Source organism: Desmodus rotundus, chromosome 3 (assembly GCF_022682495.2).
Source record: "Desmodus rotundus isolate HL8 chromosome 3, HLdesRot8A.1, whole genome shotgun sequence".
Lineage (NCBI taxonomy): Eukaryota > Metazoa > Chordata > Mammalia > Chiroptera > Phyllostomidae > Desmodus > Desmodus rotundus.
Window position 1 is genome coordinate 52,560,612 of NC_071389.1, and position 22,188 is coordinate 52,582,799.

The 22,188-nt window shown below is 35.3% G+C and overlaps 1 protein-coding gene across 3 annotated transcripts in view; it reads right to left on the minus strand.

Moving 5' to 3' along the window:
* Window positions 1-22,188, minus strand: part of LRRIQ3 (leucine rich repeats and IQ motif containing 3) — a 96,102-nt gene that overhangs the window by 4,420 nt on the left and 69,494 nt on the right. For all 3 annotated transcript variants that reach the window (XM_071220941.1, XM_024565585.3, XM_045199634.2), the window contains one exon: window positions 4,250-4,976. In XM_071220941.1, the coding sequence (XP_071077042.1) occupies window positions 4,250-4,976 (727 nt within the window). The remainder of the gene's footprint in view (window positions 1-4,249; window positions 4,977-22,188) is intronic.

Genomic DNA, 22,188 nt, shown 5'->3' on the forward strand with positions numbered 1-22,188 from the left:
TATTTTTATTAAGTTATAGGAAAATTATTTCCAAAAATCTTTCACACACAGAGTATACATTAATAAAAATTGTTTATAAAGTATGGCAGAGAAAAACATAAAACATTTTATGCTTAAAAAGGTATTATATAAAGTACCTTAGTAAATAGTTTAAAAATTGCTAGTTATAAACAGGAAAGGCAAATGTTTTCTTCTTGATGCCCCTTTCTAGTACAAACTATTTTTTTTGTAAATGATGGCATTTATAAATATAAATGAAATAGGCAGCTATAATGTTCTCAAGTATTTCTAGATAAGCTTGAAATATATGTACGTATTTACATAGTTTGACCACTTAAAATATAACCAGGATAAAACAGTTGGCTGTTGAGCTTAAATCTAATAGCAGGAAAACAATTGTGTGAGAAACTTTGAAAGAGTTAAAAAAAATACTGGGTGCACCGTCTAGTGTACCCTTCAGAGTTATCTGTGTATTTCAATCTCTTTGTGCTATTTTACAGCTCTGTAAATTGAGAAAAGCTACATGTAATGCAAATAATCCATGTCTATAGAAATGTAAAGGAGTTTTGTCCAGTTCAGTTACAATCAGTTATTGCCAGAGGATAATGACTAAGTTCATTTTTGATGTTTCTGACTGCCTGTTTATATGCCTGCTCTTAGAATTCTCACTTGAATTGGTTGTAATGTCTTACTAGTTTCTTCATTAATTAATGAGTTAAATAAAACTTTGCATGTTCATTTTATATTTATATGAGTCATGGTTTTATATTCTTAAAATATCCTTTGTAAAGAAAATGTGATGAGTTCATATGAATATCATCAGCCGTAAGAAAGAAGAAAACACTGCTATTTGCAATAACATGGTGGAAGTCGACAGCATTATGCTAAGTGAATCAAGTCAGACAGAGAAAGACAGATACCATCTGATGTCAGCTACATGCAGAATCTAAAACAAACAAACAAATAGATACAGAGAATAAATTGGTGGTTCCAGAGGTGGGAGGGTAAAATGGGTGAAGGGGGTTAAAAGATACAAACTTACGGTTATAAAATAAACAAGTCATGGGGATGTAATGTACAGCATGTGACTATAGTTAATAATACTGTATTGAATATTTGAAAGTTGCTGATAGAATAGCTCTGAAAAATTCTCATAAATAACACTCTATGGCATATTTAAAAGTGTTGAGAGAATAAATTTTAATAGTTCTCATCACAAGAAAAAATTTAATTATATATGGTTTCAGAAGTTTGCTAGACTTAATACGGTGATCATTATATAAAAATAACAAAGCAGTAAAGGACACATGGACAGAACCAAGGGGGAGGGTGGAAGCAGGGGAGGGAGGTGGGTTTGGCTGGGGTGGGGTACAGGGGTGGGGAGAAAATGCATACAACTGTAATTGAACAACAATAAAATAATTGAAAACTGAAAAAAAACAAAGCAGGATGCTATACATCTGAAACTAATATATTCTATGCCAACAACACCTCAGTAGAAATCTTTCACAACAAATAAAATTTAAAGTTACTACATGTAGGTTAAAGTATTTTGAATCAGTACAAAATTTTATAATCTCCTCATTTAGGTTTAGTCTAAAATTAAAAAATCTTCATAATGGAACAATTAAATATTTTTGCATTTGAGACATGTTTGTCCCAAGTGTGTTCTGAGGATTAGTGTTCTCAGATATTTCCTAAAAAGAAGGTTCTGTGGTAAAATGCATATTTAAAATGCAATGATTGTTTTTTCTGGTAGGGTTCTAATGGCCTTTACCATAAGACTGCCCAGTGGGATTTCGAGGTCCTAGACAATCCAATCTAATGTTTCTTAAGCACTCACACCTCAACTGCTCCACTCCATAAACCTTCTGCTGGGTAAATATAGGTAAAGCCATGTTTACTAGCTCATTCCTTTCCCTGTCACCTATTCTGAACTTTCCGATTTTGCTCATCCTCTCTGCAGATAAGGTTTTCCCCTCATATCTCTACTTTTCCAAATTCTAATCAACAATTGTAATTTTCCTTCTCTGCAATAATTCAAATGTATGCTTAAATTTGCCACTGGGCTGTGAGTTCTTAGAGGATCAAGAATATCTTCATAATTTTTGTATGGGGGGAGAGAACTAAAATGAATTGATAAGTTCATATTAAGCTTTCTCTTTGAAGGTTCCTTCCATTGCTCTCACCTATTTATTTAAATTTTAAATCTGTACCTTGATAGTTTTTATACTATTATGGCCTGTGTTATTATTTCACTCAGGAAGTCTTATTGCCTGGTGACCTAGATTTTCTGTTTCCTGTGGTCCAACGTTATGTCCCTACATCACCTGGCATGCTCAACAGCTGGGAGTGAATTACTATTTGAATGATTTGAAATGTAGGTAAGTAAGTACTCCTTTGTAGGAATGCCAGTGATTACAAAGGGTCAGAAAATGAAAGGCAGGACAAATTTACTGTAATAAAATTAAGTACTTGTTCTAAGATAGATACCTATTCTAATGACTAGTGAAGCTATTTATAGGTTGGTTAATTATATTTTAGTATATATTTAATAATTTTGATTATATATCTTCAGTTTACAAACATTTAGAAGAAATGCACACCATGGCTGGTGTGGCTCAGTGGACTGAGTGCCAGCCTGCGAACCAAAGGGGCACCAGTTTGATTCCCAGTCAGGGCACATGCCTGGGTTGTGTGGCCAGGTCCCCAGTAGGTGGCACTTGAGAGGCAAGTACACATGGATGTTTCTCTCCCCCTTTTTCTCCCTCCTTTCCCCTCTCTAAAAATAAATAAACAAAATTTTTAAAAAATGTATTGCTTCTCATTCCAATGGCTAAAGTATTGAGTGCAAAGATATAAAAAACATTTGTCCATACCAGAGGCTATTATATGGCCCAAATGGACTTATTGACACATACAACCATTAATTTAAAAACTGTGATTTTTATCTATTTTCTTCAATAAATAATTATTGAATAGACTTTTGGAAACTATTGTACCAAGCACTGAACTGGAACAATGGGCCAAATTATAAAGGTCTCCATAAGCTAACTTGATATAAGCCCTCGTACAACTACTTACAATTGAGATTTTTAAAAACTGCATGGGAGCAACACCAAATGCAAAGGGCTAACAGACTAGAAAAGCAGTTGGGGAGAGAGTGATAGTGAATGTACCATTTCAGCTGGTTAGATAATAAAAGGATAAATTTTGTCAGTGGTTGTCCAGCTCATGCCCTGCGTCACGGGGCAAAAAGGGGAACACAGTCACACTCAGCTGAGCATCAGCTACTACTGCTGTGCTTCCCCCTCACCTGTGGGCACTACCCCTTCACCAATCCCAACACTTCAAAATAACATTCGCTCAACAACACAGAGTCTCCGTTGCATAATATGTAGGCAACAGAGATATTATGGGCCTGTAGTGCTATTCAAGAGTAAATATTCTGAGGAAAAACGGGGATAGAATCAGTAAGACTTTCGGGAGAAGAAAGGACCGAGTTGAGTAGGGAGTGGTGAATGATGGGGTCTGTCTGCAGCAAAGAGTGAGGCTCGGGGAAGAGCAAGGAGGTCATAGCATACGATTTAGTGAGATGGGTCTCGGCAGACTGGAAGAGAGCACGGTGTCTGTCCTCTGAGTGGAAATGCCGCTCAGAGGAGATTAGATTTTGTGGACAATTGCAAGGTATCAACATATTTAAGAAGTAAATGACATGATAAGAACTTAATGTAAAAGATAGTTTAAGTTTGTAGGCTGGAGAACAGATATGGTTGAAGAACAGTTGGAGAATGGAGATAGGGGTCTCAACTGAAAGGATAATGTGAATTCTTAGAGGAACCATGAGAGCATGAATTAGTTTAAGAGAAGTGGGATTGAAAAAGAAGGATCCGCTTGATATTCCTTTTAGAAGTAAAATGAATAGGGAAACGTATTAGATGTTGGCAAAAAGGGAAACTGAGTTGCAAAAGACTGAGTTTCTGGCACTGGTCAGGAGGCTAGTGATCATGCTCTTTACAGTTAGAAGAAACGTTAATTAAGAAGATTTTGTTGGATAAGGGTGGGGATGGGGAAATATCATTGAGTTGTATCATCTTTGGCAATATATGAAGACATATTTGTCCATTTCTGTTTTCCAGAGTAAGGTATACCATGTTATAAAGTACAGTTTATTAGATCTCAACATTTAGTATGCAATATTCACATGAAATTGACTTAAACATTTCTATTATATCAAAATTGTACTTACCTAAATTCCTTCTTGTATTTAAGTAAATTCCTTTGATATTTTTCTGCTTCTACTTTTTTCTTAACAATCAGACGTTTCTCTTTTAAGAGAACTTCATTTTTCTTCAATCTGTCAATTTTAGTTATTCCTTTGGTCAAAACAGTGCGCTCATTATTTAATTGTAGAATTAGTAAACGTTCTTTAGCTTTTTGCTCTTTTTCTTCTAAAAACAAAGCTCTCCTTTCTCTAACTTTCTCAAGGTAGTTGACTCTGTCCTGCCAAAGTCGGTATAAACCAGCCTGAATTGCCCTCTCATCTTCTGCCCTTTGTTTCCTTGCAGCACACTTTTTCTTATACAAAGTCTCCTGAACGGTTAGGCTGGCTTTTTCTTCCGCAGCCTGAGCCTTCGTCACAGCTGTTACTTTTTCCTTATGGCTATCCTGCTTCTTTTGCTCTAAGTCGTATTTATCAATATCACAAAGTGTTTTGAGTTTTATGCTAGCTCTGTGTGCCGTAAGAAACTCTCTTCTTGCATTCTTCTCCAACGGCATGTGTGTTTTTTTAATTACTGGTTTTTGATCAGTGGTAGGAAATAGCTGGGCATATGTAGGAAAAGAATCTTGTTTTTTCTCTTTCAATACTGTAGCATATTTCAATGAACCTGAAGAGTGTATGGGTGGTTTCAACACTGATACCCTGAAACTGGCATGCAATCCTTCGTCCTCGGTTTCAGGTTCAGGCTCCTCACCTGCATCACGTAGCAGACAAATGCGGTACATTACACAAGGGTTAAGCACAGTTTAATTTCTGTCTCAACTGTTTTGAAAAATACATTAATAAAATCCACAAAAACATGCTATTTATTTGTATTAAATAAAGAAGCATTTATTTATATTAAAAAAGAAGCATTTTTCCCAACTGAAGTTCCTCTTCGATTTGTGATTTAATAGTGATTTTGGAAAGAAAAAATCCACTGAAACATTTTAACACAGAAATGCACTGATTCTTATGTTTCCTGCATTACCTTGTCTTTTTAAATTATTTAACTTGCACTGACTCAAAAGCAGTATCTTATACTTAAACATTCATATTATTTTTCCATATGGCTATTATCTCATAATTGCAGAGAACTCACAATCTGTTTTACCTTGTTTTTCTCAACTCTGGTGGAAACTAATAGCTGCCAACAACATTGTTTTTCCCTTCATTGGACACACAAAGGAACCAAATCTCTCAGCCTTCTTTGCTATCCTCGTGGCCACCAGACAAAGTCCTCTCCAACAGAACGTGGGCAGGAGAGGTATCTGTCATTTCCAGTCCATATCTATTAAGAAACAAATGTGCCTCCTCCTTCTTTCTTCTTTTGATGCACAGAGATAAGGATAGGGCCCTAGTAGATGGCAGATACACAAGTGGGGAGGATCTTGGTTCACTGAATCCCTGCTTGAAAAACTACTGACTGATAAGGATTACCTAACTTGGAGTCTAAGGAAGCCAGAAATAAAATCAAGAGAGAAGTGAAACTGTCCCTATTTGCAGAAGACATAATCTTATATCTAGAAAACTCTTAAGACAAAACGTACTTAGAACTAGTAAATTGAGTAAAGTTGCAGAATACAAAATCAACGTACAGAAATCGGTTCCATTTCTATACACTAACAAAAAACCATCTGAAAAAGATATCCCAGTATGATCGCATCAAAATAATGAAATTCTTACATATAAATATTACCAAGCAGGTGAGAGATCTTCACACTGAAAACATGAAGAGATTGATGAAAGAAAATGAAGAAGACATAAATAAATAGATATCTTGTGTTCATGGATTAAAAGAATCAATGTCGTTAAAAAGTCTACACGACCCAAAGCAATCTAAAAATTCAATGCAATCTCTATCAAAATTTCAGAGGCATTTTTTACAAAAATAGAAAAAAAAAACAATTCTATAATTCATATGAAACCACAAAAAACAACTAATAGATTAATCAGTCTTGAGAAAAAACTAAGAGCATAATACTCCTTGTTCTCAAAATATATTATGAAACTACAGTAATCAAAACACAGTAGTAAGGTATTGGCATGAAGACAGACATACAGGCTAATGGAAAGAATAGAGAACTCAGAAATGAATTCACACATAAGCAATAAACTGACGTCCGACAAGGGTACCAAGCATACACAATAGAGAAAGAATAGTCTCTTCAACAAATAGTGATGCGAAAAGTGGAATTCCACATGCACAAGAATGAAATTGGAAACTTATGCTGTACACAAAAAAATCACTCAAAATTGATTAAAGACTTAAATATAAGACCTGAAATTATAAAACTCCTAGAAAAAATATAGAGGGGGAGCACTATGACTTTAGTATTGACAATAATTTCATGACTGTGACACCAAAAACAGGCAATAAAAACAAAAATAGACAAGTGGGATTACATTATATTAAAAAGCTACTACATAGCACAGCAATCAACAGTGTGAAAAGGTAACTCACAAAATGGGAGAAAATGTTTTTAATATATATATTTATATTTTGTATATTATATATATTTTAAATATACATTTAACTGATTATATAAAAATATATATAATATATTACACATATATTTTTATATATTATGTGTATCATATATTTATATTATATTATATAAAATATATTTTTATATACAAATATATATATTTATATATATAAAATAAGGAGCTAATCTCCAACATATAAGGAACTCCTATAACTCAATGGTAAAAAAACTTAATATTCCATTTTTTAGTGGACTGAAGACTTGATTAAACATTTCTCCAAAGACACACAAATGACTATCAAATATGTGAAAAACAATGCTCATTGTCACTAATCATCAGGGAAGTAAAAGTCAAAACCACAATGAGGTATCCGCTCACACCTGTCACAATGGGTATTATTATAAAGACAGATACCACATGTGTTTCTGAGGATGTGGAAACACTGGAACCTTTGCACACTGTTGGTGGCAATGAAAAGTGATACAGCCGCTATGGAAAACGGTATGGAGGTTCCTCAAAAAATGAAAAATAGCACTACTATGTGATCCAGAAACCCCGCTTCTTAAATTTATAAAAAAAATTAAATCAGGATGTCAAAGAGATATTAACACTTTATGTTGACTGCAGCACTATTCACAATAGCCAAAGTGTGGAAACAACCTAAGTTTCCATTAACAGACGAATGACTAAAGAAAATATGGCATTAACATACTCCGGAATATGTCCAGTCTTTTAAAAGAAGGAAATTCTGCAATACATGACAAATTAAATGGGCTTTCAAGACACTATGCTAAGTGAAATAAGTCAGTCACAGAAGGACAAACGCAGCATGATTCCATTTATACGAGGTATCTAAAGTAGACATTTAGGGGTTTTAATTGCTATGTGTGGTCATATTAGAGTTTTCTATTTTTCTCTTTTCCTAAATTATTAATTTCTAATTTGTTTCAATTGTGATTCATCCTGATATGTTACTGATTCTTTTATTTTAATTTATTTTTGGATAACATATCTAGTATGTCTAAGACCCTGTGAACATTTATCCAATCTCAGATCTCAAGTTTCAATTTCAGTGTTTTACTAATGTAATAGAGACTGATTTCCCCTTATGGCAGATACTTAAAATTATATATGGTCTCAATGAAGAACTTTATAGCTCCCAGTTTCCTAGAGTTGTTTTGATTTATCCATCTATTAATTCATCTATCTCTCCATTTTTCCATATATGCATTTATATTTTAGTAGCTTGAAAATTCAATCAAAATTCAGTAATCACAACTATAAAATTTCTTTTTCAAACTCCCTCAATTTCTAATATTTTCCCTCTAAATTTTACTTTCCTTTTTAATTCTTCGAGAATTACTTGGTTTCTATCAATATTAACCATCTTTCTTTAATAGAAACATATTTCCTTTGCCAAACACAGGAGTCAGATAGCCAATATAATGCATGTGAAAATGTATACATATAACACTGAACGCTTGCTGTGTATAAGGTACATGTGTAAATGTGGGAGATGAGGCCCTATGACAGGCATGACCCCAGGTCTCAAAAGGATGACGATGCCATTTGTTGAGACAAGAAATACTGTGGAGAAATTAGATTTAGAGAACTAGGTTAAATAAATAGTCTACATATTACTATTTCTGAAGTTTACAGCTTTCATGTCCAAACAGAAGCTAACATTTTACTAATGTCATATTTAAATTCTTTAATAAAAAATTTACTTTTTAAATATAATGTCATTTTAAAATATGTAATTCTATAAATAAGAAAATCATTTTAAAGTAATACTATTTTCCATTTACAAGATTACCAATAATAATCAGGTAAAAGCTGAGAAAAAACACCTTTCTACAGTTTTTATTAATTATACCAGATGATTTTTGAGGTATAGCCATTATTTCCACAAACTGCATTCTTCAATACAGGGTATTTTTCAAATACAATTTACCTTATGAAAATAAATGTTTGCTGGAAAGTTATCCTTATATTTATACAACATATGAAGTTCTCTATTTAAGAGTGAAACAACTGGGCCACATTGTAATTAATTTATTCTCAACTGCCTGAACAGGTAATTTTAAAATAATTTTATTTATTTTTAGAGAGGGGGAAGGGAGAGAGGGAGAGAAACATCTATTGGTTGCTTCTCCTACAAGCCCCAACTGGGGACTGACTCCATAACCCAGGCATGTGCCCTCACTGGGAATCAAAATGGCAACCTTTCGCTTTGTGGGATGATGCCCAACCAACTGAGCCACACTGGCCAGGGTCAGCAGATAGTTTTAACTGTCACATAAAACTTTTAGAACTCACAGAAATACAGAAGCCAGTACCACTTGTGGTCAACAGAGCTTGTTTGGTTCTTGTCAATGTATCACAGATTTGTGAGCCATCTGTGAAGAAACAAATGGTCTAAGACTATTGAAAGTCAGTGCAAGCATGGTCTGAATGTGCACAATGGGTCTGAAGGAGTTGCTCTCTTGAGCAAAACTGCCTGACATCTTAACACAAGCAGATGGCCTTGTGTGGTAAGCTTTGGGGCAGTTTTGAGTTCAGGTGAAAAGAAGAATAGGAGGGAAAGGAAAAAAAGTAAATATAAACAAAAACAAGTTGAGTGACATCAACTTCTGTCATGCACTGAGTTTTCCTTGACTTGTTAAGAACCTAAATGTCATTGAAATTATGGTGACACAATGGCTATTTCCTCCATTTGAGATTTCCTTGCTAACGACACAGGAGCATCCGCGGTCCTGCCCCGCCCCAGCCATTACACATACGCACACGATGTGATATACATGGCCTAGGATATGATGCAAGGTCGTCACAAAACACAAATAAACTTCACGGGAAACTGGGGGCTGACTTACAGGATAGAAAGCTGCAGAGATATAAAGAAATTTTCTCCCCACGTAATACCATTAATGCAGTTCTGACAATTAGACGTATTGTGTGGAAATGCTAGCCAGGAGCCTATTTTTCTATGTTCTGCATGGGAAAAAGTGTAATGCAGGCCTTGCTAACCACAAAATCTTATAATTTCCAAAAATTGAAAAAAACACGGCAAACATGAAAGCAACAAAAATATTTATAAGTTTTGCACTAACATGTAAGATACTTAAAACATTGTTGCTTGAATATCAACTAAAGAAGTTTCTTCGAAATAACTGGGCGATTGCAATGACATGGTGGTGGTTGTGCCAGCAGCATCTCCGACAGCCATCCTCACCGTCAACAGCTAGCATGATGTAAAAAGGTCTATGTGTGATTTTTCTCAAGATCTTTATTGAGATATATTTAACTACTATAAAAATTCAACATTAAAGCATTAAACTGTACAACACAATGGTTCTAACACATTAAGTGCTGTGAAACTATCACCACCACATAACAGACATTTAAAACACATTCTCATGCCCAGAAGAAATGCAGTAACTGTTAGAGCCCCGCTCCACCCTCTTCCTGTCTACCACCACCCCTACCGAGGCAACTGCTAATCCGCCTCGCATCTCTCTAGATTCATGTATTCTGGACATGTAATACAAAATAAATAAATAATACAAGAGGTTTTAAAGATAGATATGTTCTTCTTGAGATTAGAATCGGGAATGATTCCAAATGGTTTCAATGATATATTTTAAAATAGAGTTACTCATCTCATGAGAATAAATTTGCTGTTTGCCCTGTAGAAATAGCTCCTATAAGAGAGATTTTAAAACATTAAAACTAAACATTTTAAAGAAATATTTATTTATTAATGCATAATACAATAAAGTCATTATGTTTTAAAATTAGTCATGGCATTATGACATATCGTGTACCTTAAGAAAAACTTCACTTTATATACATGAGAGAATGAGTGCATAAAGGATAAATGTCTTACTATTATGTTAAAAATAATTTGAACCGTGAAAACCTCCTGAAAGAACTGATGACCTATAGTGTCTAAATAACAGTGGCGACCTGAAGATAATGCATCTACAGTCAAGGAGTCGCAGACCATTACAAGATAGTCGGCACTACAGAGGACTTTCAGTACAACGCACCAATTAATTTTATTGTTTTTTTATATAATAATCTCAGTAAATGCTTCTGTTTGTATACAGTCGGTAAAAGATGTCACTAATTCTTGAAGTAGCTCATTTTAATTTTGAGTTTCTATAATTTTAAGAAAGTTTTTAGATTAAGAAATAGTCTCTCCTCCTTATTAATTACAACTCCCTATAATTATTCTTCCCTAAATGAGCTTCAGTTTGCTATGATGCTGTTAAAGAATAAATCATAATCTGAATACCAAGTACTAAGAGGCCTGCCATTAGAGTAAAATAAGAGGCTTTTATTTCATTCCAGATGCCATAATTCATAAGACCAAAGATACACCAGCTATTGAACAGTATGAAAATACACAGTTCATTCATAATAAGCTTCAGGTCAACAGAATGTCTAAGCTTATTTCACATGAATATTCTTTAAGTCATGTGTCCTTTAGTATTCCTTAAAATAGTTTTCTTTACATGACAGACTTATGCTTATTCTTATAAAATGTTATCTTTCTAGATTAAGCTTAGTCTCAATATTTATGATACTATTCTTCCATTGAATATGAGCTAACTCCCCAGCCTCATAAAATACATAATCATGCCTCCTGTACTTTATTCTAGGTCTCCTAAAAATATTGAAATAAAGAAGGTGATGCCAAGATGTTACATTAAAAACCTAATTCCAGGTTAACACTGATTCATTCATAATTGTTGTTGCATTAGAAAAAACTACCCATGTCTAAATATTTTCCATTTTATCCCAAAAGTTATTACTATCTCTTAAAGCTATTTTTGAAATCAAGATAGACTCTATAGACATTATCTAAATTACTGTTATTTTAACACTGCAACTGATAATAAAAATTAGACTTGTTTGATATAATCTGTATTTAGTAATCCACTATGGGATTCTATTGCTTACCACTTCTCTTTGAGAATTCTCAAAAACTATCATGCAATAGATAAATTTCTCAGTAAAACCACCAAGTAAATTTTTACAGACAAATGTCAAGCCTATGGGTACATGAAGTTTAAAAACAACAAAAACAGTAACAGCAGGTAGCATTTATGAACACTAGGTACTAGACATTTTACTATATGACTGAGTGTATGACATGTGCTAAGTCTTATGCTAAGTGTTACATAGGTATTGTCTCGTTTAATTTTTCCAGCACACTTGTAGGATACCTATTTAGTATACCCTTTTGACTAAAAAAAATGCAATCCTCAAGGTTAGTATAATTAGCACTATCTGTCACAACAGAAAAAAACTAAAAATCATAAGTTAACATAACAAAGGTTGATTTCTTGTTTATGTAAATCTAAGTATGTTGGGAACTGCCCTGCCTGGTTTCAGAGGCTGTAACCCCCCATGGTTAAGGCTGAGTCAGAGTTGGGACCATAAGCCACTAAGGAGACAAAGCTTATCTCCCTGGCAGGTGTACCACCTCTGCCCACTTCACACTTCTTGGCCCTGAGCTTGGCCAGTTAGCCAATGACGGGTAAGAATCATCAAGGGAGGATCAACCTAAAACAGGCTCTGGTCACCAGGGATAAGCTCACAGGGAAGGACTCGGGGGGCTGTGGCAAAAGGGGGTTATGGACCCTCGGCCCTCAGCTTTGAAATAGCCTGAGTCCTCATTCTGTCTGCAAAAAGTCTCCTAATCTCTTGGCTGCTTTACTTCCCTTGCCTGACTTAAGCCTGAAGCAATAACAGAGGGTGGTGCAGTCCTGTGCTGGGAGAGGCGGATTCCCTGGGGAATCAGGCCTAAGAAAAATATGTACATTCCTGTGAAACCTACTTAATCTGTACCCTCAGTTTAAAAGATAAGGGTCCAGACCTGAGAGGAGTCTGGCGCCTAAAGTTTTATGGCCCTCTAACTAATTGGCTGTAACTCAGAATAAGCCCTCAAGGTTCTCTGTAAATCCTGTATTGTTTAACCCTTACTGGCTGACAATGATTGATGAGCTTTATCTGCATTCCTATGCGAATGAACCTAATAAAAGCCCCTGGAGAGAAAGGCTCTGGGCCCTTCTCCTTTGAGAGATCAGCCACCTCTCTTCCCCAAGCAGATCATGTCTTGGTAGGTAGACTTATCCTTCATCTGTAGCGGACGGGGTGGGGGGGGGGTGCGCTGTGTTAAAGCACCCCCGACATAAGTACACAGAGCATGCCTCCTCCATAATGTAGCTAGAGCATCTGAAATGTGAGATCCCCAAGGACTCTGAAGCAAAACAGTGACAGAGTGGTGAGCTTAAGTGCCTCAGCCCAGAAGCGACACACTGACTTCAAGTCACAGTCCACAGACCAGAATTAAAGTGTGGGGTCCCGACCAGACTTCGAGGGAAGCTGGGAAATGTAGAGAAACAAGTGGAATATTTTGTAGGCACAAAAAAATCATTGCCACAAGTTACCAAATATCATTTGCTCCCTTTTTTCTAAACACAGAGCACACTCTTGAAGGGCGATAACTGAAGGTTCCATCAAGTCAAGAAGTTCAAGATGTGTGCAATACTCTCTTAATCAGGCTGGGTACGGTTTTCATCTAAAGACTAATGAACTTTAAAAAAAACAAGCCAACTGCATCCTGTGTCACCCTTCCATACACATATTGAATATACAAAGATTGAACAGGGAAAGACTAACTACAAATGGGAAGAACAAGAGGCACATATGAGTCACTGGTTTACCCTGTGACATTATCTTCAAGATATGGATGGATCCTGGATGAGTCCTTGATTTTGCTTTCTTTCTTTTTTTTGAGACATTCTTATGTTTTCTGGAGGTCCATCCTCTCTCATTATCCTCCTTGGCCATATCTCAGGCGGAGGAATTGCCTACCTTGGAGGCTACAAAAGCTTTCCCAGTGCACTTCCTGCTTGCTGAAGATTGCAGACCCAAATGTATCTTTAAGTCTTTAATAGCCAAAGGTATTTCAGACTATGATTCTTTAGTAATACCTTTCCATTAAAATTTCAGATGTTTATCTATTTTCTTCTGTCAGTTCAATGTGTCAGTAATTGCATTCAAAATTCTTTTGAAATTGAAGACAACTCAAGGAATTGGAAACATAGTCCATTCACATAGACTGGAAAAATGAACACTGTTATACTATCCATATAAACTAAAGACACAAATAGATTCAATGCAATCCCTATCAAAATCCCAGCAGTGTTTTTCACAGAAATAGAACAAGTAGTACTAAAGTTTGTATGTAACTGCAAAAGACCCTAAAAAGCCAAAGCAATTGTGAGAAAAATGAACAAAGCCAGAAGTATCTTATTCCCTGATTTCAAACTACGCAATAAAGCTATAGTAACGAAAACAGTAAGGTACAGGCAGGAAAACAGACATATGGATCAGAATTGAAAGCCTAGAAATAAAACCACACGTATACGTAAAGATACTTTACTACGAGGGAGCCAAGAACAAACAATGGAGAAAGGAAAATCCCTTCACGAAATGGTACTAGGAAAACTGAACAGACACATGCAAAAAAATAAAACTAGACCACTGTCTTACATCATACACAACATTAACTCCAAATGGATTAAAGACTTAAGTGTAAGATTTGAACGTATAAAACACATAGAAGAAAACATAGATGGTAAGCTCCTTGACATTGGTCTTAAAAATATATTGGTGGATCTAACTCCAATGGCAAGAAAAACAAAAGCAAATTAAACCAATGGGGCTACATCAAACTAAAAAGCTTGTGCACAGCAAAGGAAGCCATTAACAAATTGAAAAGGCAAACTACAGAATGGGAGAGGACATTTGCAAATCATACATCCGACAAGGGCTTAATATACAAAATATATAAAGAGCTCAGATACCTCAACAACCGAAAACCAAATAACCTGATTTTAAAAATGGGCAGAGGATCTGAATAGATAGCCCTCCGATTATGACATACAGGTGGCTGACATGGAACGATGTTCGGCATCACTCATTATTGGGGCAATGTAAATCAACACCACAATGAGACGTCACTCACATCTGTTGGAATGGCTATCGAAAGAAAGAAAGAAAAACAAGAAACAACAAGTGTTAGGAAGGATGCACAGAAAAGGGAACCCTCACATTGCTGGTGGGAATGTAAATTAGTACAGCCACTAAAAAAAAACAAAACAAAAACAGAAATCCCTCAAAAACTATGAATAGAATTACCACATAATCTAGCCATTCTACTTCTGAGTATCCAAAGAAAACAAAAAAAACACTAATTCAAAAATATATATGCACACCTATATTCATTTCAGCACTATTCACAACAGCCAAAATATGGAAACAACCTAAGCATCCACAGACAAGTGAATAGATAAAGAACGTGTGAAATACACACACTTACACACACAGAGGAAATCTATTCAGCCATAAAAAAGGTTAAATCTTGCCATTTGTGACAATTTGAAAGGATCTCAAAGGCATTGTGGTAGATGAAATAGTCATATGGAAAAAGACAAATACCATATGATCTCATTAACATGTGAAAAATAAAACAAGAACAAAATGAACAAAACCAAAACCAAATTCATGGAGGTAGACAACAGGTTGGTAGTTACCAGAAGGAAAGGGGAGTAGGGGGAGGACTAAATGAATAAAGGACTAGACGAATAATTGACCAATTATATGGTGACAGATGGAAACTAAACTTTTGGTGGTGAGCACAATGTGGTGTATACAGATATCAGATTATAATGTTGCACACCTGAAACATAAAAGGTTACAGACCAATCTTAATTCAATTATAAAATAAATTATTTTGAGTTATATGCAGTACCTAGGGCTGCTTTATTTTTTATTTTTTCTAATCTCTCTCACTCTAGAAATTTATGAAGTTACTATAAATCAACAGAAGAAAAAAGCAAACAAAATATAACCAGAGACATTGAAGTTAAGAACAATCTAACAATAGCCGGGGGGGGGGAATGGGGAGGGGACAGTGAGGAGAGGGGATTACAGGAACTACTATAAAGGACACATGGACAAAATCAAGGGGGAGGGTGGAGGTGGGGGAGGAAAGGGGGTTCAGCTGGGGTGAGGTAGAGGGATGGGGAGAAAAGGCATACAACTGTAATTTAATAACAATAAATTTTTTTTTAAAAAAAGCTATCTGGAACAATAGGTAGGAATCTCACATACATAATCCAATCTCTGCCCCAAGTTATCATTTTCTCTTTCTCATTTTTTATTTATTAATCATTAGATAGATATACAGAGAGAAATATCAATTTGTTGTTCCACTTATTTATGAATTCACTGGTTGATTCTTCTATGTGCCCTGACCACGGAACGAACCTGCCCCCTTGGTGTATCCGGATGATGCTCTAACCAACTGACCTACCTGGCCAGGATCTGAGTTATCACTTTCAACTAAGAGGTTTGGATCTTTGTCTCAACATGTTATTAAATTTGTATTATATTTATGACTATATTAAACATGATTTACTATTTGAAACTATAGAAGCAGACAACTTTCCACAGACGCAACACCACATATTTCTGAACTCTCCATTCTCTCTCATTTTGCCTTGAAAAGCAGCTGCTTTGCGGAACTCTTTTTTCTATTGGGTTACTTGACAAACACAGTCCTAGTACAATCAACACCCTCTTTTTCAACTGGCTACAACAAAACTTGGATGGCCATTGTTCCAGTCTCTGACATCACTTTTCTCACGTGATCACTAAGATGATACCATAGTTAAGGTTTTGGCTGTGGTAGCAATTTCTGTATCAGGAACACAATTAATTCTAATTTCTATCTCAAATAAATCCTTAAATTTCAGTAGCTTAGCACAATAAGGATTCACCTCTTTCTCATCTAAGAACCAGTGTGTGTCAGTGGGACCTCGCAGATATGCTAATGGATCACATGGCTTCCAAGATCCACATAGCAGGGACAGAAGGATGATCTTAATTGTTTCCACACAGAAGTGATATTTCACTTTTGCTCACAGTCAAGTGGACATAAATAATCACATAATTCCTACATAACTTCATGGGAAGCTGAGCAATACAATATATGACATTGTTGATTAGAATCCAAAAATAAATGCAAATGTATCTGACTCAGAAGTCTACTTTTTTCCATCATCTTATACTTACTTTATTGTCATATAATCTTCTGCCTCTTTTTATTCTTGGTAGTAAAAATATTAAAAAATATTTTAAACTAATTAGAGCAATTATATTGACATAAAAATATTTTTTGTTTGCTTTTAATTTTAAATCCAGCAACAACGATTTCTAGTTTTATATGCATGAATATGCTCTAATTGCTCATCTGAAGTAATTTAGTTTATATTATTTTATATTCGGGACTCAAATTCAGTCATTCTAGCAAACAGTTTAAGAGAAAAAAAAGCCACTGTTAAAATTGCCTAAAGCACAAGTGAAGTAAAAATCAGCAAGATATGATAAATTAGACGAATTTGAAAGAAAAATGTTGGAGGCAGAAAATATAATGTGTTTCAATGGAAACCATAAAATATCCTTTAGAGTCTTCATTTCAGACTCATGTGGCTTTAGAGCAAGACAAAGTATGTAATGAAAGCAAAATAGAAGATTGTATAAATCTGATCCTAGGCACTTTGATATAATGACCCTCAAATAACAAACCCTTTGACCTTACATTCTGAATAGGAAATGGCAGTTTTGTTCTCAGAAATGTGTTTTATGTAACAGTTGGCACTTTTTGTAAAGGATTTGTTTTTACTTCTTCATAACTATGTCTGAAATATAAATGTTGTTCTGCTATAGCTGCAGAGGATTGGCCCTTCTTTCACCTATACTTACTGTAAAGGGTTAAAAAACCTTAACATACATGCACTTTGAGGGTTATAACGTCTGCCTGGTATGATAATGTCATTTCAGTGTGAATCAAGGTAACTTATATGTTTAATATCTAACACTGAAAAAAAATCTCTTAAAGTATAAGATAAAATAGGCATTTGTGAAGCATCATGTATCTTTAAAACATCTCACCTGCAGTGACACATCATTTTCAGAAAGAAACAAATTAGAAGATTTGATTAGGCAATTTAAACTAAAAACTAGAAGGGGTAATAGCTCTAACTTAAGTTAAAGAAGGTAAGTGCATTTATTTGTTACAAGCTAATAATCAGTAAAACAGGTATTTTGGATAATATTTATAACAAAAGCAATCAACCGTACACAAAGTTAAAGAAGGTAAGTGCATTTATTTGTTACAAGCTAATAATCAGTAAAACAGGTATTTTGGATAATATTTATAACAAAAGCAATCAACTGTTAAGCTGTCAGGTATAATTTGATAACATAAATGAGACAATATAATACCTATCCTCATTCACAAGTTACAGGCAGGCTTTTTAACTTCATCTTACAGAAGTTCCACTGAAATATATCATATAATCGTACCACTCATATCCTCGCTCCACGAGGGAAGGGTTTTTATGTGCCTTATTTACTGTTAAACTTGAATGTCTAGAGCCGATAAAAATATATATGTAGTCATAACCTAAAATGTAGTAAAAAAAAAACAACTCAGTATACTAAAATTATCTCTAAATTTCAAAACCTCCTGGAGGGTTGGGAGGAAGGAGTTAAATTACCTGAACAATGATCCATTTCGTGCTGTTTATAAGGTGGATGCTCACGGGAAAAGGGACAAGGCAGGTACTCTAATCTAATCCCATGTCAACTGGAACTCCCAAAAGGTAGACAAATGATAGTTTCTAGGAGAAAGAGACCTTATCTTCTGAATGCCTTTAGCAGACTGGTGCGTGGCTAAAGGATTGTTTATATTAAATAAACACTCTGGAAAATATCCTATAAATTATATAACTCTCTAAAATATTAAACAGAAATGTTTCATAATGTAAATCTGTCTCTGTGTGAGGTAAACCCCTAAACCTCATTAGAGATTTCATTTATTTTGCTAGGCCGTAGACGCATGTTCTTCAAGGGAAGAAATAACCTGGAGAACCCATCTTAATGTCCTAGATCCCTCCCTATTTCATCTGAGCCTCTTTGATTATTTGTATCTTTTAAATTATTAGCACAGTTTGATACCAGGATAAGAGCTCAGATTTATGTAAATCTAGTTTGACAATCCATTCCTATTAAATTGGCTGACAGATGACAGAAATTAATGATGGTACATAATGTGTAATTATACATCATTCAAATTGGGACACATTCAAGACTGTTCAAGCTCTGTTTTTAATAATGACACCTGGACAACAGGCATTAATTGAGACTTTCCAGGGCAAAACTGAGGCATATAGTCATGGTAGAAATAGTGAAGGGTCCTTCATCCACTAGTGTATTTATTTATTTGATAAATATTTTTAAAGTTTTGCCAACTTGAATTGTCCTTGTGAGAAAGTGAATGGGGGAAATATGGCCGCATGTGGGGGTTGAAATATTCACCAACATACAAATTATAAATTATCTTGTCTGATACTGTAGTAGCAATATAAGAATCAGAAAAACATATCTGGCATAAGTAAATATTATTTCTAATTACACATTAGAAAATCACACATTACTGTTGTAGATAGTTTTCTTATTCACATTATATTTATCTGCATAAATATTAGTCTTTAAGACAGATCTTAAACTTGGAATTACGATAACAGATGATAACAATAGCACTTAGACTAATTTATGTTGTTTCAGAATCACTGAACACTTCATGGGCCTCAAGGGAATCTTATACAACTCCCAATGCTTAAGGGGTTGCTTAAAGTATGAAGATATAAAAACACACAAAATGAGTAACAGATGCTACCAGAACTATTACCTACTGGAGTAGACTTTTTCTGGAGATTTTAGAGCCAGCATAAAAACTACTAGTAAGCTAAATGATAAGATTCCTGTTTTTATCAACTAACTTAAGGAAGAAGAAAAGGGCTTCAAGTGGACCCATGAATCCCTTGAAATTATAAATAAAATGAATGTATATTCATATGTGCATCTTTGAGAACAAAGAGAAGTTAATTTTTTTATTATATGCTTAAATTTCATTATATTTGTACACTATTCTGGTTGTTTGCTTAGTTTGTTTGGGTTTTTTTTTTAAGTTCAGTTGTTGATAGTTGTGAGTTTGTCATTTTAATGTTCATAGTTTTATATCTTTTTCTTAAATAAGTCCCTTTAACTTTTCATGTAAAAATGGCTTGGTGATGGTGAACTCCTTTGGCTTTACCTTGTCTGGAAAGCACTTTATCTTCCCTCCAATTCTAAATGATAATTTTGCTGGATATTGTAACTTAGGTTGTAGGTCCTTGCTTTTCATCATTTTCAATACTTCTTGCCAGTCTCTTCTTACCTGAAAAGTTTCTGTTGAGAAATCAGCTGATAATCTTATGGGAATTCCTTTGTAGGTAGCAATGTTTTTCTCTTTCTGCTTTTAGGATTCTCTATCTTTAACCTCTGGCATTTTAATTATGATGTGTCTTGGTGTGGTCCTCTTTGGGTCCAACTTGTTTGGGACTCTCAGTGCTTCCTGGACTTGCATATCTATTTCATTCACCAAATTAGGGAAGTTCCTTTCATTATTTTTTTCAAAAAAGTTTTCAATTTATTATTCTCCCCCTCTCCTCCAGCATCCCTGTGATTCAGATTTGGCACTGTTGGAGATGTCCAAAACTCTGATACTTTCCTCATTTTTATGAATTCTTGTTTCTTCTTTTTGTTCTGGATAACTGTTTAGTCCTTCCTTCTGTTCCAAATGGTTGATTTGAATCCCAGCTTCCTTCCCTTCACATTTGGCTGCCCGTGAATTTTTCTTTATTTTACCTAGTATAACCTTCATGTCTTCCTTTATGTTGTTGCTGTACTCAAGGAGTTCTTTGAGCATCCTGATCACCAGTGTTCTTAACTCTGCATCTGACAGGTTGGTTATCTCCGTTTCATTTAGTTCTTTTTCTGGGGTTTTGTTCTGTCCTTTCATTTGGGCCATATTTCTTTGTCTCCTCAATTTGGTAGCCTCCCTGTGTTTGTTTCTGTGTATTAGGTAGAGCTGCTTTGCCTGTCTTAGAGCACCTGTTAAGTTGAATGGAGAGGAGCCTAAGGTACTAGCCAGGGTGGGGCAACCCACTTCACTGCTTTGTGGCTCTATGTGGGAGGAGTGCTCAGAGAGGGGAAAAAGATGCTGCCTGGCTTCCAGAGGCTTGTCTGGCACTTGCCCTGTTTCTAGACACTTCACCTCCTTCCCATGTGCCACTGGCACCCTTCTAGTTGTTGCCCTGGTGGTAACAACTAGAAGGGTGCCTGGGAACCTGGTGATTCCCCGAGTGGGTGGGTGTGTATTTTCTAAGTCCATGTGGGCCCTTTAAACTGACTCTCCTGAGGCACTGGCAGTTTCTTCTGCTGCCCCAACCCCAACTGATTTTTATAGTCAGAAGTTATGAGGCTTTATCTTCCTGGTGCTGGAACCTTGGGCTATGTAGTCTGACCTGGGACTGGGATCGCTCACTCCCACAGTATCCCTCCTGATTTTTATCCACCACATGTGAATGTGGGACTGCCCGATCTGCCACCACCTCTCCATATCACACTGTATCCTCAACTCCCCAATTCCATGACTCTGCCCCTCCTAACTGTCTGGATGAATATGGCTTCTTTAAATCGGTGGCTGTCGGACTTCCATACAGTTCAATTTCTGGCAGTTCTGGGTGTTTTTTTGTTTTGAGCTTAGCTGTAATTCTTGTGGTCGTGCAATGAGGTGAAGTGTGTCAACCTATGCCTGCATCTTGACTGGAGGACCCAAAGAGAAGCTTGAAAGCCATAAGAGAAAAGTGACTTATCATATACAAGTGATTTTCAAAATGACAATCAGGAGATATATTGGTAGAAACTTTGCAGGCTGAAAGGCAGTGGGATGATGGATTTATAGTGCTGCTATTTAAAAAAGAAACTGTCAACTGAGAATTATATATTGGGTAAAACTATGACAGTTAATTTTGTGTGGTACTTTGGTTAGGCCATGATACACTACTCTATAGATGTTTCTGTGAAGATATATTTTAAATGAGAATAACACTTAAACCAGTAAACCTTGAATAAGAAAGGCAAATAAGAACATTAAATGATATAATGGTCAATTCACCAAGAAAATATAATAATTATAAATACACATGCACCAAACCTCAAAGGTACAAAACATATGGTGTGAACCTTTACAGAATGAAGGCAGAAACAAAACATCTCTACAATAATAGTGGGAGATGTCAGTGCCTCACTTTTAATATAGGTTAAAACAACCAGAAAGAAGATCTGTAAATAAACATAGACTTGAACAGCACTATAGGGCAATTGGACCAAACAAGCATACATAAAACAGGAAGATGTTCATTTTTCTCGCATGCACATGCAACATTATCCAGGACATGCAGTATGTTATA